Below are 15751 nucleotides of genomic sequence, written 5' to 3'. Positions count from 1 at the left end.
ATACTTTCTCTGTCTTGTCTGAGTCTCTGATCTGAGGACTGTCATCTTGCAGACAAATGGACGGATGCTCAGTGCGATGGTGACTGTTCATAGGGCAGCTCCCTGCAACAGAAGACCAAATGCTGCTGGGGACCATCTGCTGAGAGAGGAGAGCAGAAACACAGAGAGCCACAGTCTGTCTCTCTCAAGCTCTGCATCATCCTCACATGTTCTCCAAAATATTGATAGCAGCCAATTTTAAGGACAACATATTATGATGTATTTTTACATGTGCGCCTAATGATTAAATTATGTAATCACAGTTTATGCCTATAGGCTGGAAAATTCTATTTTTTATAGCTCAGGCCTACGTCCATGTGGATATTGTGGGTTTAGACTAAACCAGAATCAACTGTAATGCAATCGTTAAGTAATGTAATTTGAACAATGATAAGTTTTGGATATCAGAGCTGTCATGGATTAGCTGTTGAAAAGGAGACCTTTTGACCTCTGACCTTTTAAAATATGCATTGAGTGTATAAAATGAGTTTGCGAGCTACTCATTAACATATTCAGTTTCAGATGTAGGAAATTAATCTTAATTAAGTGATCTGCATGGAGTAAGTACGTTAACAGAATAACATCTATTGAGGAATGGTGAAGGGCCTGTCTGATAGCACAAATTCAATCCATAAACACCCATTTTAAATCAGTTTAGTTCAGTTCAGTTCAGTTCAGTTCAGTCCAGTTCAGTTCAGTTCAGTTCAGTTCAGGGAGCTAATGAGAACCTACATAACACCAGCTCTGTTAAAATAAGATAATATTCTTATGTTACACGTGTAAAACTAGCAACACGTCCAAAGTTACACATCCTAGGAATATTTTCCAGAAACTGCAAACCAAGCAAGACAGATTAGAAAATTATGCAATTGCTCCTAATAAAGTGCTTATATTGTTATTGTTATTATTATTATTATTATTATTATTATTATTATTATTATTATTATTATTATTATTTATATGTTTAATCTATTTCATTTATTTATGTTTGTTTGTTTGTTTGTTTTTGTTGTTTTTGTCAACAGGGGAAAAACATGCAGATTTGTCAAGGTTCATTTACTTGAAAAATTGCAGATCCCTGTCACATACCTTAATCATACTTTATAAGAACTACACAGAAAACCCATTAACTCCACTGTCAAGTGACCTTAAAGTCACACATTGTGCCGACTGTTGGCTCGTGTAAAATAATAAACTCTCGCAAATCTTACCTGTCTCACGCAAACTTTTATTTCAGGTGGTTCTTTAAAAAAAACTTACTTGAAAAAAAGTGGTTCAAATGATCAAAAATGGAAAAAAATGCTGTGATATTACAGTGATTGACTCTGCTTCACCGACACTCTGTTGTTAGAGTTGTGTTCTCGTGACTTCTCGCGATGTCTCAAACCTCGCAGCTGAGCTTATCCATAGACGGAGTAACTGTCTGGTCTGTGAGACGGAGAGGCGGAGTTGCATCGAATACAACCGAAAGAAGGTCAGAAAACGTTGTTTTCTGCAGTTTGTACATATTTGAGGAGTGAAATGTATGTGATTAAAGGTTAACTCGGGTCGTGCTGCAGCTCTAACTGAAGTGCACGTTGTTTCATTTCGATGTCGACGGCATTTACTTTGAAAGTATAAATCTCGCCTTTAGTGAGTCACCAAAGTGAAACTATATCCTAATTTTTTTTCACACTGTGCCTACAAATCAAAAGGTTGGTCAGCTTGTAAACAGATGTCCGGGTTAGTACGAGTATGATAAGTTCTGAGACTCTGGAGTCCAAAGGTCGTCTCCTGTGGTCTGTGGTCAATTTATCATTCAGTGGTCAGGCCCTCTGGTGGTTAAAACACACTCATGTCTGATCAGTAAGAGAGCTGCACCACCTGATTTTGTCTCATGAATAAACTCTTGAATTATTTTTCCTATGTCCTCCCTACAGCTTGTTGGAAACCCTAAGCACCCATCATGTCTCAGCTAAGTGGGAAGGTCCAGACTGTCCTCGGTGTTGTGGACCCAGATCAACTGGGCCGCACAATGACCCACGAGCACCTCACCATGAGCTTTGAGTGCTGCTACTTCCCTCCTCCTCCAGGTGATGAAGCTGTGGCTGAGGACCCGTTCCACATGCAGCACATGCACTGGCTGAGGCAGAACCCGTACAGCTGCCATGAGAACCTGCTGCTGCAGCAGGAGACCAGTGCCGTGAAGGATGAGCTGCTGGCTTACAGGAAGGCCGGAGGGGGCACCATGGTGGAAAACACCACCACGGGACTCGACAGAGACCTTCCAACTCTGAAACAGCTGGCGAAGGAGACAGGAGTCCACATCATTGCAGGGGCGGGGTACTATGTGGACTGCACTCATACTGAGGCCACCAAGAGAATGAGTGTGGAGAAGGTGTGAGGAAATATTTTCTTTGAGATAGTGTTTTCTGAAATCACTCAATTACTTATACAAGAAGTAAAGAGAAATCCATCGTGGTGGAAAAATACTGGTTGCTGACGTTTTGTAAGCTTGGATGTTCATTGAACTCTGTTCACACTTTTGTTGTCTATTTTAATCACAACCTGATTCAACTGGATGGACAGGTTTTGACTTGGCATGTATACATTGGAACATTTAACACAGTCTCTGTTAATGTGTGCTTAAATGTACAACAGTCTTCACAAGACAGAGCAGAGCTATCAGTGAGGAGTCATTTAGTGCACTAACATGTGAGTAACTACTTTTAAAAACTGATGTCATCCACATTTTACTCAACTCATTTTCTGCCCGCCAGCTCACAGACATCATCGTCAGCGAAGTGCTCCATGGTGCCGACGGTACCGACATCCGCTGCGGTGTGATTGGAGAGATCGGCACAGGCTGGCCAATCACAGAGAGCGAGAAGAAGGTGCTGAGGGCGACGGCTCACGCTCAGACCCAGCTCGGCTGTCCTGTCATTATCCATCCGGGCAGGAATAACGCAGCTCCGGCTGAAGTTGTCCGGATTCTTCAAGAGGCTGGAGGTGACATCAGCAAAACTGTGATGTCACACCTGGACAGGTGAGAAGTCCCAGATATCACTTTTTTGTTTTTACCAGTAACCTGTGATGATTAAAGCTGCTTAGACAGAATGAAAAGATGAACAATGTGACAGCCCCAAAAAGTGAAGCCAAAACAGTTGGAGTCTCCCTTACTGATGGATTATGTCACAAAGCGCCTTCACTGCAAAAACTGAAAACTTATCAAGTGTTTTTGTCTTATTTTCACTAGAAAATTCCTTTTTAGACTCAATATGAGCCAAATTCACATGACCAATCCAGAAAAATGTCTTGTTTAAAGTTATGGTCTGAATTGCTCATAACCAGTAAAAAATCTGCCAATGGAACAAGAGAAAAGTTGCTTGTATTAAGACATTGTTCTAGTCTCAAGGAAATTTTCAAGATTTTTTTTCTTGTTCCATTTGCAGATTTTTTTACTGGTTACAAGCGATTCAAACCTCATTTTTGTACTCTAACTTGAAACAAGACATTTTTCTGGATTGATAAGTCTAAAGTGGCTCAAATCGAGTATAATAAGACAATTTTTACTTAAAAAAAGACAAAAACACTTGATAAGATTTCAGTTTTTTGCAGTGCTTGTGATCACAAATGAGTTATGGGCCAAACTGAAAAACAGAAACATATGTCAATTATTTTTCTTAAAATTGTTTCTGTCATGATAATTAGTTGCTTTGCAGGTTGTGTCAAATTTTCTGACAACTTTTATTCATTTCTAAAAATTGGTTCGTTGGCTGCTCTGGTGCCAGAGTGCTCCAGGTTATAGGGTTGAGAAAATTGTAAAGTACCCCATCACAAGACTACAAAAACTTTGCATTCCCGTAAGATTCTGTTTCAAATTGACACATGAAGCCATCACAATCATGTCTTCACTGGTCTGAGGAATCTTTACTACTTTTTTGGTGACTTTCATGTGTTTTAGTTAGTGGTTGAGGTAAGATGTCAGTGTCATAGCCCTGAGAGCTGATCCATGCTGCACGGACTCTGCCTCCAAATAAAATGTAACGTGAGGTATTTTGGCTTTACATCTGTCCAACAACAGGAGGTGGAGACACATTATTCATCTTCATAGAAAGTCTGAATGAAGAATATTCATTTTTCTCATTGTTTTCCTGAGAAAAACTGCAGATGTTTTTGAAAATCACAGGGTGTTACAGGACAGGATGTTTCCTGAAAATTTAAACCTGAGAGAATTTATTTCTAACTCTATTCATTGTAATGTTTGGTAGTTGTTATGCAATAAAAAGAGTCTTTTAGTGGGGAAGATAGTTTCTAAATTGCAGTTGAATACGAGTCATTCGTTTTTCTCATGAGGGCTGGCTTTATTCAATTTCCCACCAATAATCTATCGATGTATCTTTATTGGGTATGTAAGTCTTAAAGGTAGTGGGTAAAGCCAGTAAGTCAAACGTGAAATTTAAAATAGTTTGATGAAATGTTTACCATTGCAATGTAAATACGGAATATAAAGGCTTTGGAGTGTTTTAATGTATTTTTTTTGTTTGCAGAGGACTAATGCAAAACTACATTGATGCACAACCCAGTACTGAAAACTGGGATGAAATCTTGTTAGAAACAGCGACCCGAGCTGTGTATTTAGCCAGTAACAGTTTTTTCAACATATGGAGCAAAAAAACAAAAATCTTAGTGACAATTTGGTTGAAACCAATGTGCGTGTTGCACTAAAAAAAACTGATGTGAAGGTTTCCAACCTGGTTTTCTTTTTGCGCATTAACAACTGACATTTTAATTCATCATCTGAATTCATGGGCTGCTTTAGCCACTCTATCAAAGTCAGACTGAAGAAGAAAAGTAAGACAGATTTATCTGACGCTTTGGAGCACATCTTTGACCTGCATTTCAGGATAAAGTAGATACTAGAGAGATTAGATAGAATAGATTCTTTACAATGGAGCCATAACGCCTTAAATTCATCCTTTCATTTTAATTCCTCCTCCTCCTCAGGACCATATTTGATGAAGGTGAACTGCTGGAGTTTGCAAAGCTGGGTAGTTATCTGGAGTATGATCTGTTTGGAACAGAGATGCTGAACTACCCGTACAACCTGGATTTGGACATGCCGAGTGACAGCCAGAGAGTGAAGACGTAAGTTGCACCGAACAGGGTTTAACATGTTTTTTCAGCCCGTCTTTCTGTCTGGTGCGACCAAAATGTGGAGCGAAATGTTGCCTCTGGAATTGAGTCTGAAACTGTCACACTGATCCTTGTGTACACAGCAGGAGGGAGGAGTGTGCATCAGCAGGATAAGTGATGATGAATGATGTTGCAGATGTTTGTGTGCACGCCGAAAGAAAGGTTACGAACACACAGATGCAGATTAAAAATTTAGGATGGTCTTAATCTAAACTGGATTTTTTCTGCTGTATATTTGTGTAGTTTGGCGTTCCTCGTGAAGGAAGGCTACGAGGATAAGATCCTGGTCGCACACGACATCCACACCAAGAATCGTCTCACCAAGTACGGCGGCCACGGCTACTCTCACATCCTGAAGAACATCGTGCCCAAGATGCTGACGAGGGGAATCTCTCAACACCAGGTGGACAAGATCCTCATCGATAACCCCAAACGCTGGCTGACCTTCAAATAAAAGGCGCGCCAGAGGAACAAAACACACTACAATTAATCTTTGGGATCTTTGCAATAATCATGTTAAAAAATTGTTTTGGGAGCTTCGTCTCTGGGGGTAAATTTGTCTTTAGTGTTGCTAAAGGTTTCTGCACTAATAATTTTTTTTGTACTATTTCCAATGGAAGCTCACTTTTGTCAGCAGTTAAAAGTTTTTATAGATGCACTATTGATAAAAAAAAGATTTTCTATTTGTGATTAAATATGACTCACTTTGTAAGATAGATATATGAGATAAAGGAGCTTTGCAGGATTGCTGTGCCTCTCACAACTATCAATCTATTTCATCAAAAATATCCCATTTGCCTTGTCCCCGAAAAACTATCTTTGAGGCAAACTCCCCGTTATGGTGCTAAAAAGCGTGGTGCTAATTGTTTTTTTTTACTTTCAATGTCAATGTCACAGCTGCTTCCTTTGTATTTCTAAGTGACATCTCTGCCAACATGCTTTATGGGGCTGAAAATAACGAGTGTGTTGGTAATCAGTATGCTGCTCTGCTCTCGACACAATGCGGCTGTGTTAGATGAGTTGTCCTGTTGCCCCTCAGTGGGTGACTGGGTGTCTCTGGGAGGCTGAGTGGCTGGCAGGGCCCAGATGAAGGACATGTTCTCCTCTCATCTGGGAACAGGTGGCCTCACAGGGTGACTCCTCGCCACATGATCAACGGCACGATCGCAGCAGAAACCCAACAACTGTATAACTTTGATTAATCTTCTGTGAGGACTGAAAAAAGGGAGGCAGGGATTTATTTTTTACATTATATTTTTACACATTAGCTGACAGTTTTATACAGAAGGACTTATGACCCATGACGTACCACTCTGCTGCTTCCAGCAGCTGTCACAAGAAGACAAGAAAGTGAGTTACAGTGAGCCTCGAGTGAAAAAAAACATCAGTTTGGCCCTTTACAGTTTCCCCTTAAAGTGTTAAAATGTGTTTTTTAGAGTCATGCATCACTTCATCTTTTACATGTCCACTCAAAAAATGTGTTGTGAAAATAAAGCACACATATTGACTAACATCACTGTGACAGAGTGGTGATTATGTGAATATAATTTGCGTGTCTTTAACTGGGTGTGAAAGGTGAGTACATTAATCTTCCAGTCACTCCTCAGGTGTAAGATCATGTTTGACATACCAGCAAACTTAATTTGTAAAGCTAAACAGTTCATATAGGGTTCAACAGCAACACTAATCAATGTGACGGGTACAATTCAGTGCTGTACACTTAAAAATCCATGATTATACTCTGTAATTACACCGAAGTGCAGCTCTTTGTTACGCATGACGTCCTCCACATCTCCCTGGACTCTTTTTTTGCCATATGGTAATGCTGAGCTCCTTCTATTATAATCCAACTGACATGGAACCGAGCATGAGCAGTGAAGCGAGCTGTATGAGCAGATCTTTTCTCCCCCGTGTTTCAATCAGCGTACAGCATGAAGCCGGAGAAGGTGCTGTACTTGTTGTTGTTGCCCCCATGCGCCTTCCCGCCGTCCAGTTTGATGTAAATCTCGTCCCCGGGCTCCAGATGCAGGACCACACTGTTGCTGGCGTAATCGTAGTTCTGGTCGGCGTCTTGGGCGATGGCACTGGCTCTCACCTGGAGAGGAAATGGACATTTTAGCGGTGAAGCGTGTTGAAATCAGGACCATGGACAGCTCCAAGAGTGACGACACGGCTGTTAAACTATTTTAAGCTTAAACCAATGATCAATTTTTTTTTTTTTTATTATCATAAGTTAGTTTGTTTCTGAACGAGCAAGAAACAAAAGTTGAGTGATTTTTTTGGATACAGCCGTGCGTAAAAGTCGTGCGTAATGGCCCACACTAAACAATAACGTGTTAGTATCTAATGGTTGGTGTATAAAAACAGGATAAAGGGATCTACCTGGTTGTTTTTGCAGAGATCAGCCCACATGCTTGTCCCATCCCCTCCTCGCATCAGCACATGGTAAACAAAGAAGTAAATCCCTGGTATCGAGCAGGTGAATTTCCCTGTCGCGGGGTCGTAGTGGTTGCCTAGATTTGTGACAACATCATCGAATTTCAACACTTCATATCCCTCGTGCTGCTTTTTCAGTCCTGCGTAAAACGCGATCTTTGGAATTGTGTTGTAGGTGGCTGCGCTGATGGCACCATTCGGCCCATTCAACCCAGGGGCTCCGGGTAGACCGGGAGGACCCGGTGCCCCTCTCTCTCCAGGGGGACCAGCAGGTCCAGGGGGCCCGGGTTCGCCAACCGGACCCCTCGGACCCATCCTCCCCACGCGCCCCGGCTCTCCTTGGGGACCTTGGATGAACGTCGGCAGTGACTGAACCAGCCGGTTGTCTTTGATCGGGCTGGTTGCCTTTGCCGTGGCTGTCGCCGCTGTCCCATGGGAGTCGCACACCATCTGACAGGAGCCGAGCATCTCGTAGCGGGCTGGGGTCCCGGCGGTGTTCACCACGACCGGGATCAGAACCACCAACACCAACACCAGCGCGACTCCACAAACACCAGTTGCGATCATCTGCGCTCTGCGGATCCGCGGTGTTCTCCGGAGTGGATGGTCTTCCAGCCTGCTTGTTGGCGGAATTTTTGCAGAGGAAAGAATCTCACTCGCTCTCTTGTTATACTGCAACGTGTGGGGGTATAATAGTCCTTTTGATGTTTGTGCGTAAAAGTAACCATCCACAACTTTTACGCGCTGCAATATCCGTCCAGATAACTCATCTCCGTTCTCTAAATGCAAGAAAAACAACAACAAATACTTTCCGAGGGAGGAAACCTCACCTTAAGTGCCTTTTTTGTTATTCAGCTCAAAATCAGCTGCATAAGTTTCTGCCCACCTCGGTGCCACCGGAGAGAATGGACGAGAAATTAACCTGCTTCTGTGTTTGGAAAGGGAGGGGAGGGGTTGGGTGATGGATGGGGATGAGATAAAAGAATCAACGCGTTTGTTCAATCAAAAGAGAGAAAGTGAAAGACATCCAAACTCTGATGCAACATGGAAGCTCTGAAACGTGACTCCTTTGTGTGATGCATTTGAATGCGTAATCATAAAGCAACTTTGTTTTTACAGCAGCTTCTGGACAGCCGTACTTTTCGACCGATTACCATAACGATGCGTCCCATGACACATCATTTGGACTCACCTGAACTGCTCTAAAGGTCTTGAGCATAATTAGGCCCATTAAAGGCAAAAAGCTATACTCCTTTGGCACCTGGTCACACCTCAGTGGCTCCCTGTGTCCAATTCATCACTGGGAGAAAATCCATAGAACCACTGAGAGGACAGGGGGAGTCACTGGGTGCTGGCAGTGAGGGATGGCGGTATACAAATATACTGATGAAACAGCTCTATGCTGATAAATTTAAGAGGAAAATTCAAGTGATATTACTTAATTAATAGAGCAAAGTAAAAAAAACCCCAAAATATTCAAAGTAGATTAAGGTCCTAAAGGATCCAAACAGAGTGGATTCTAAGAGGAAAAACTTGTGGTATAGTTCAGATAGAGCCTCGGCTCAGCTGGTTTGGTGAGTGATGAAAGGCTAATTGTTGGTGTGGAGGGCAGATGATGATGATGTGCTCATGGATGCAGAGGCCGACAGTGTTCGATAGCTCTGGGCAGCTGCTAGATGAAGAGATGGATGAACAGGGAGGAGCAACACAGTTGACCTTGTTTGGCTGGGAGGAGCGAGGCTTTGATTGTGGCCTGGATGAGATTCCTCTGAAGCAATCGGTGTGTTCATTTAATCCTGATCTAGAAAAGTTTTCAAAGAACCATTAGAGATAAAGATGTGTTTATTATATGACTTAAGAGTTGTGGAAGAAACTTTGAAAAGTAATCTGATGTATGTTTGGAAATATGTAAATATGTTATTTGAAAAGTGAGTTCTAGATTCTCCAAAATGTCGTCCTTTGTCAAATTTGCATGAGAGAACAGGGAGCTTTAAAGGCTTTACTCATTTTTAAAGATTAAGGATACAACAATATTGTAATTATGAATCAATTAAAGTGTATTGTTTGTACAAAAAATGCAGGTACAGATACCTACAAATAAGCTCTCACAAAAGCACCAATGAAATTATTGACACTGCATAATCACTCTCCTAAAAGCTTGGGCATAAACTTTTTGGATGTTCTCTTCAAAGGTCCCATATTGTGCAAAAATCCCTTTATTAAGTGTTTTAGTGAAATTTCTGGGTCTTTGGCTTTCCTCCCAGCCCACAAAATGTGATATTTAATGACAAAACCTTGACTTAGTAGTGCTTGTGAATGTAAAATCCTGACCTAAAACGAGCTGTTTGGATTTTGAGGATTTGCCAACGTCAACGATCCCCTTTTTTGACCAATCAGGAGCAAGTCTGACCTGATTGGTCAACCGGAGCAGATAACCCCACATAGCCACATAGTTCCATTCTCAAGCTCCCCATCTAGGAAGAAGACAAGACTGAGTAGCTAGAGTTCATTTATCAAGAAAATATGACAGCTACACTCAGTAAAACTGTGCATGTGTGTGCTAGTCACATCCCGGCCGACTTCTTTTCCAACTTTGGACAGTACAACAGAGGGCTAGCGAATGGACTGGAATCCTGAATCCAGGCGCATTACCAACCATCCGCCAACAAACCTCAAACCCTGGAAATGTGAGTATTTTAAATGCTGTGTGCTGTGGAGCAGATGTAAGAGCTTTTCCTCAGTGTCCCCCCTGTCTCTGTGTTAGCTTCAGGATGCTAACTTTAGCTGCGGTTGGCCTGTTGTTTTAGCCTGTAATGTTACTGTAAACGACCTTTGCTGTTTTCTAAACATTGTGCACTTGGAGCTTGTGGCGCCGCTCTCAGTGACGCGGAAGAGCGGGGCGGTATCAGCGGTGGCTCATTTACATATGAAGGTCACGCCCACTAAATCAGAGCGTTCTGAACAGAGGGGCTATGAGAGCCTGGAAACAATGCTGCTGTGCTTGATTTATTGGCGTTTCGGACAAAAAACGTGTTACTACCATTTCATGAAGACATCAATGATCCATATTAAACTGCAGAAAAGGAGCATAATATGGGACCTTTCAATAAACAACATAGGCAGTCAAAATCTACCTCTAATATAGTTCTGACAAAATCTCCTTAAGGCAATAAAAACACTAACACAGAATAAAAGTCAAGTTACGTGGCTGAACAAGCAGAGTTGACACCCTGCAGACAGCCAGCAGGTTTCACCTGACACCAACACGACTCGTTATGCAGAACTTAAGCTTCAATATGATTAAAGAAAACTCAGCTGTATAGAAATTTAACCTCAATTAAGTTGCCATAAATAGAAAAATAAGCCCTAAAAATCAAAAACTTTGTTTGTACCTTGCTATAAAAATGTTCACAAGTCCACAAGAGAGCTCTCTACAATGACTATCAATGAAAATCAGAACTCACATTAAGATCCTGATACCAACTTATAAAACCCAGCATGTTTAAAGATCTGTGTGTTTCTATGACTTGCTCTTTTCCCATATTACTATCCTCAGATCCCTCAGGGTCTCTGACTGTATTCGACTCGTGGTTCCTCGGGTCACACTCCAAGGAAAAAAGTGATCAGCTTTTGAGGTTGTGGCTCTGACACTAAAGAATATTCTTCCTGTGCTATGGTTGCTTTTAGAAAGCAGCCGAGGCTTTGGATCATTTGATTTAAAATTTGAACGGTTGCAGTTTTTCTGTGTTCTTGATCCATTTCATCGTTGCTTCTTTTGTTATTTTCTATGTAAAACTTTGTGAAGAATTTCATGTCCTTACTTTGTGAAAGGTACTAGACCAAATACGTTTTACTCACATTCTTAGTTCTGCTAAAAAGTTGAGCATTTTAGCATTAAGTCTCATGGAGATAGTTTCCCCCCCCCAGTCTACAACATTTCACCTCTGCCCGCTGATACAGTGGCAAAAACATCAGTTTCCATTAGCACTGCACATCAGTGGGTTCAATAACATGAAGGAGTATTTGATTATTGGATCCTATCCAACAGCAGCAGAGCTGGTGATTTCATAAGAAGTTGCTGATTGTTACAAAGCAACTTAAACCATGAGGAGCAGAGACATATCTTCAGATTTGTGACATTTATTTTTAAGACTTTGTCAACTGTTTCTAAAGCTGCATAAATGCATCATTTTATATCATTAAATTCTTCTTTTTATCAACAATTTATTGTCAACTTCTTTATAGCTTTAGCTGTATTTGCGCCATGGTCTCAGTTGCCTGTTGAAATCCTGATTCCCAGAAACACCTCCTTATATAGATGAAAACTCTGCACTTAAAAGAATGTTTGCCATCACGAAGGATCCTCAGGGTTAAATTTCTACCATGATTTTACCTGAAAGATCTTGTGAGGAACTTTTAGTGTTCGTTGATTTTAGTGCCCCCGTAGACAAAGTGGTTCCTGTACATGAGTAAGCTTTTTTCTTAGCAATGAACTAAGAAAGTCATCAAGAAAGTTTGCCTTGGCACAGCAACCGCTTAATTTATCAATTTATTGTTAAATCAATCTTCATTTGTAGAAAAGCAAATCACCTGACAATATTCTTTACAAAAACATAAAAAAAGTTCTCTACCTGCTTTCCTGAGGTGTTTGAGACAAAGGGCAATAATTATTTTCTTACTTATCAGTCAGACATTTCTGGTAATCCAGGTTTTTTATATCTTAAGGCATGCCTCTAGTGAAGGTAAGTGATAGGCTTCTTGTGACTTTATTATGGTGGCAGGTGGGTGTCGGACGAGTTGCAACAGCAACAACACAACAGAAGTATAGCCACGACGGAAGTTAAAGGGTTACTTGTCCAAACAGACACAGAAAAGTTGTAAAAGGAAATAAATGATTAACTACATCTATGAAAAATATAGCTTCGTAGGGGTGTCACCTTGTGATATCCTTCATAGTACTTCTTTAGCTATGCTAGCATCAGAGCTATATTTATTGTAGCTTACGTCATAAAAGAAAACAATCATTACCTTACTTTCACAACTTTTCTTTAACTGCTGTGCTCTTAACTTCCATTGTGGCTGTATTTCCGTTATGTTGTGGCTTTTGCACCCATGATGTGGTGTTTGCATTTGTGTTGTTACTTGACACCTATTGGCCACCGTACTTTATTGATAAAAAGTGAGTGTTGTCTACATAACAGTGAAGTTTTATGGCATGTTTCCTCACGACACCACCCAGAGGAAGCACGTATAGGTTAAAAAAAAACTGGTCCAAACACTGAGCCTTGTGGAACTCCATACGACAGGTCAACAAGTAGAAAGCAGTCTAAAAACTACAATACGCAGAAAAAGTCATTGTTCTGATACTTTTATTTACTTTTTTGACTCATACAGTCTGTAAACTTACAGAGTCTCAGTTTCTTTTAGGTTTCGTTCATTCATGCTACACTGTCACTGATGACAGTGACTTGGGTGGGCACTGTGTTTGTTCAAAAATACTTGATCTTTTCTAAAAGATCACACATTTTCTGTGGGATGGGTGCAAAGTGGGAAATAGACGAGCATATAAAAGAATAGTATACTGAGACACACATGCACACTCACACTCACACACACAGTGGGACATACTGTGGTGGCTATGAGTCAGTGAGCACTTGTTAGTGGTCAGGCTCTTTCCCTCCAGTTGGCACGAGCCTCCGGTGACTCAGGGAGACTTGTCGACCGGGAGCCAGAGCGAACAGCCGTGTCAAAATCCACCGAAAGCTGTGGAAAGAAGACACAACTTGTAATAGAAAGCTTCTCACAGTATCACACCAGCTGAATCAGAAAGCACTTTTTATGCTTCTGATCGAATCCACCTCACATGTGTCAAAAGTTGACTTTCATCACTCTCTTCCCAGCACAAGATCTTCACTACTCAGCTCACCTCCACGGCCGTGCTGAAAGATTCCTCCGGTGGTGCCGAGATCTGACAGGTTGTTTTGAGTCTCGACTCTTGGAGTTCATTTACAAGCAGTCGGGCAGGAGTCCTGGGGGAGCCTGATGATTTTTGACACCCGGACAAGCAGATGTTCAGAGGACATGAATAAAACATACCGCCCCATCTGACCACAGACTGCAAGCCTTTTGCGAGTGTCTAATGAAAATATGGGGCGTGATTTCAATTCTCAAAGACAAAAAATCTCTTTGTCAGATTTTTGAGGTGCAGCATGAAATATGGATGACACCTCAGTAACCTGAGCTGATTGGCTAAGCAGGGTGGTTATGACAATCAAAGCCGAGACAGGTTCGTCAAAGAATCCACGTGGTGAATGAGGAGGAAGCTGAATGGACTGCTCATTACCAGCCGGGAATATAAACAGAAATATTATGAGACCAATGACACTCAAGTGTTTATCAACTGATAAAACAGCATGTGTGTTCGGCAGCGATAAGATGCATGTCCCTCAGTTCTTTTCACGCCTTCTGCTCTTTCAGAATTTGAGTGTTTATTTCTCTTCTCCAGTGAAACGGCTGGGCTCGACAGTTCAGCTCGGCAGGGGGGCAGAGGGAGGGATAACAGAGCGCGTTACCACACCACCCACTCAAAGCTGCTCCTGTACTGTATTTAAGATGGAGAAGCAATCACAATCACACAGGGTGGGACTTTGGTTTCATGATGGGGAACATTTCTTTTCATTCAAGTGGAAATCAAGGTGTGATTATGGTTTGTTTTGTTTGATGTAATCTTTTCCTTTCAGTTTACAAGGGAGCATTTCCTGTGAAACTTTTATTTTGGTTTGAGTGCATGTCCTGGTGTTGCTGTTCTTTTTTTTTCACTCAGCATTTTTAAACGTGTTATAAAGAGTTTTCAGGACTTATGTGGAGTTCTGAATGGAGACACTTTTGTAAATGAATAAAAGGAGTGAGTAAGACGCTTTTAAATTACCGTTATATCACTGCCCACATGAGGGAAAAAATAAGAAATGTGATAATTCAATTATATGACACATTATTCAGAGATACTAATACAAGTTGGTTTTAATCATGAAAATGAGAGTATGTACAGATTAAGCCAATGATTGTGTAACTATGTAACAACAAAAAATGGGGATAATTCCAGCTGTGACTATTACTCAGAGAGCTCAGTTTATTATGAAAGCCAGAACATTGTATTGACTCTGATTTCCTGTGATGATGATTAGACTTCTGTTGTATTCTTGCCAAGTTGAGCTGGGAGAAATTTCTGGTCAACTGAAATTGCTGGTTTATTCTGGCTTCATTGATAGATATTGGTTAGTGTCTTCTGCACAACAGTGTTTCCTCTTGATACAACCTACAGGTACGATTTGTATGTTTGTTCCAGTGGGGATACTTATTTTGGTTATCTTATTTTATAGTGCTTAAAATTAGGGATGTTAGATACTACTTTTTATGCAGACCTATACCAGTACGAGTACTCCATCTTGAGTACTTACCAATACCGAGTACTGATACTACTAGCACTTTTGATACATAAAATTTCCAACAACAGTGACAAAGCATTTTGATCAAAGACAGCACAGTCACTCTGCCATTAAGTCCAAATAAAACACAAACAACTCTCTCTGAGTTTAGAATTTTTTTTGATAAATATAAAGAAATTACATTTTCAGTGCACAATAAAACTAACAATTGTCAGAGTTTAAGAATTTTTTAAAGTACACTAAAGTGCAAAATAAAAGAGTTTAACTTTTAACTCTCCCTGGTTCATTCATATTGTCTGCACAGGACCTGGCACACATTTGCAGTGGTGTTTAACAGCAGCATTAGCAGCATCTAGTGGCAAGGAGGACTTGCTTGACATAAGACTTTTTTGCCTAGAGTATCTGCTGTTGGTATCTGCAGCCTTCACGAGTACGGATACCTTGAAAAAAGGCTGGTATCGGCCAGATACCAATACCTGGTATCGGTATCTGGCCATCCCTACTGAAAATAAAACAAAACCCACCTGTTTAGGATACTGAAATAAATTAAATATGTCAGATTTGGGTAGTAACTGGAAACATGTACGGACATGTATTTGCTTTGGGCTTTCACACTTTAACTTCATTGAAACATTTGATAACCAGAGAGAGAAGAA

At 40.9% G+C, this 15751-nt stretch overlaps 2 protein-coding genes across 2 annotated transcripts; one reads left to right on the top strand and one right to left on the bottom strand.

Annotated features, from left to right (window-relative positions):
- The first annotated feature begins 1412 nt into the window (after positions 1 to 1412).
- pter (phosphotriesterase related) lies at positions 1413 to 6453 on the top strand. The gene is made up of 5 exons (XM_074689390.1): positions 1413 to 1513; positions 1959 to 2416; positions 2799 to 3064; positions 5026 to 5166; positions 5458 to 6453. Exons 2-5 carry the CDS (start codon positions 1985 to 1987, stop codon positions 5666 to 5668), a joined length of 1050 nt encoding a protein of 349 aa, XP_074545491.1. The 5' UTR covers positions 1413 to 1513; positions 1959 to 1984; the 3' UTR covers positions 5669 to 6453.
- A 267-nt stretch (positions 6454 to 6720) lies between these two features.
- c1ql3b (complement component 1, q subcomponent-like 3b) lies at positions 6721 to 8588 on the bottom strand. The gene is made up of 2 exons (XM_074689391.1): positions 7597 to 8588; positions 6721 to 7309 (listed from the first exon to the last, which is right to left on the bottom strand). Exons 1-2 carry the CDS (start codon positions 8215 to 8217, stop codon positions 7130 to 7132), a joined length of 801 nt encoding a protein of 266 aa, XP_074545492.1. The 5' UTR covers positions 8218 to 8588; the 3' UTR covers positions 6721 to 7129.
- Between the last annotated feature and the right edge of the window lie 7163 nt (positions 8589 to 15751).

This window comes from Halichoeres trimaculatus, unplaced genomic scaffold (genome assembly GCF_033239565.1).
Source record: "Halichoeres trimaculatus isolate MK-OKI-2021-1 unplaced genomic scaffold, fHalTri1.1 fHalTri1_scaffold_15, whole genome shotgun sequence".
NCBI lineage: Eukaryota > Metazoa > Chordata > Actinopteri > Labriformes > Labridae > Halichoeres > Halichoeres trimaculatus.
This window is presented reverse-complemented; position numbering and strand designations above follow the sequence as displayed.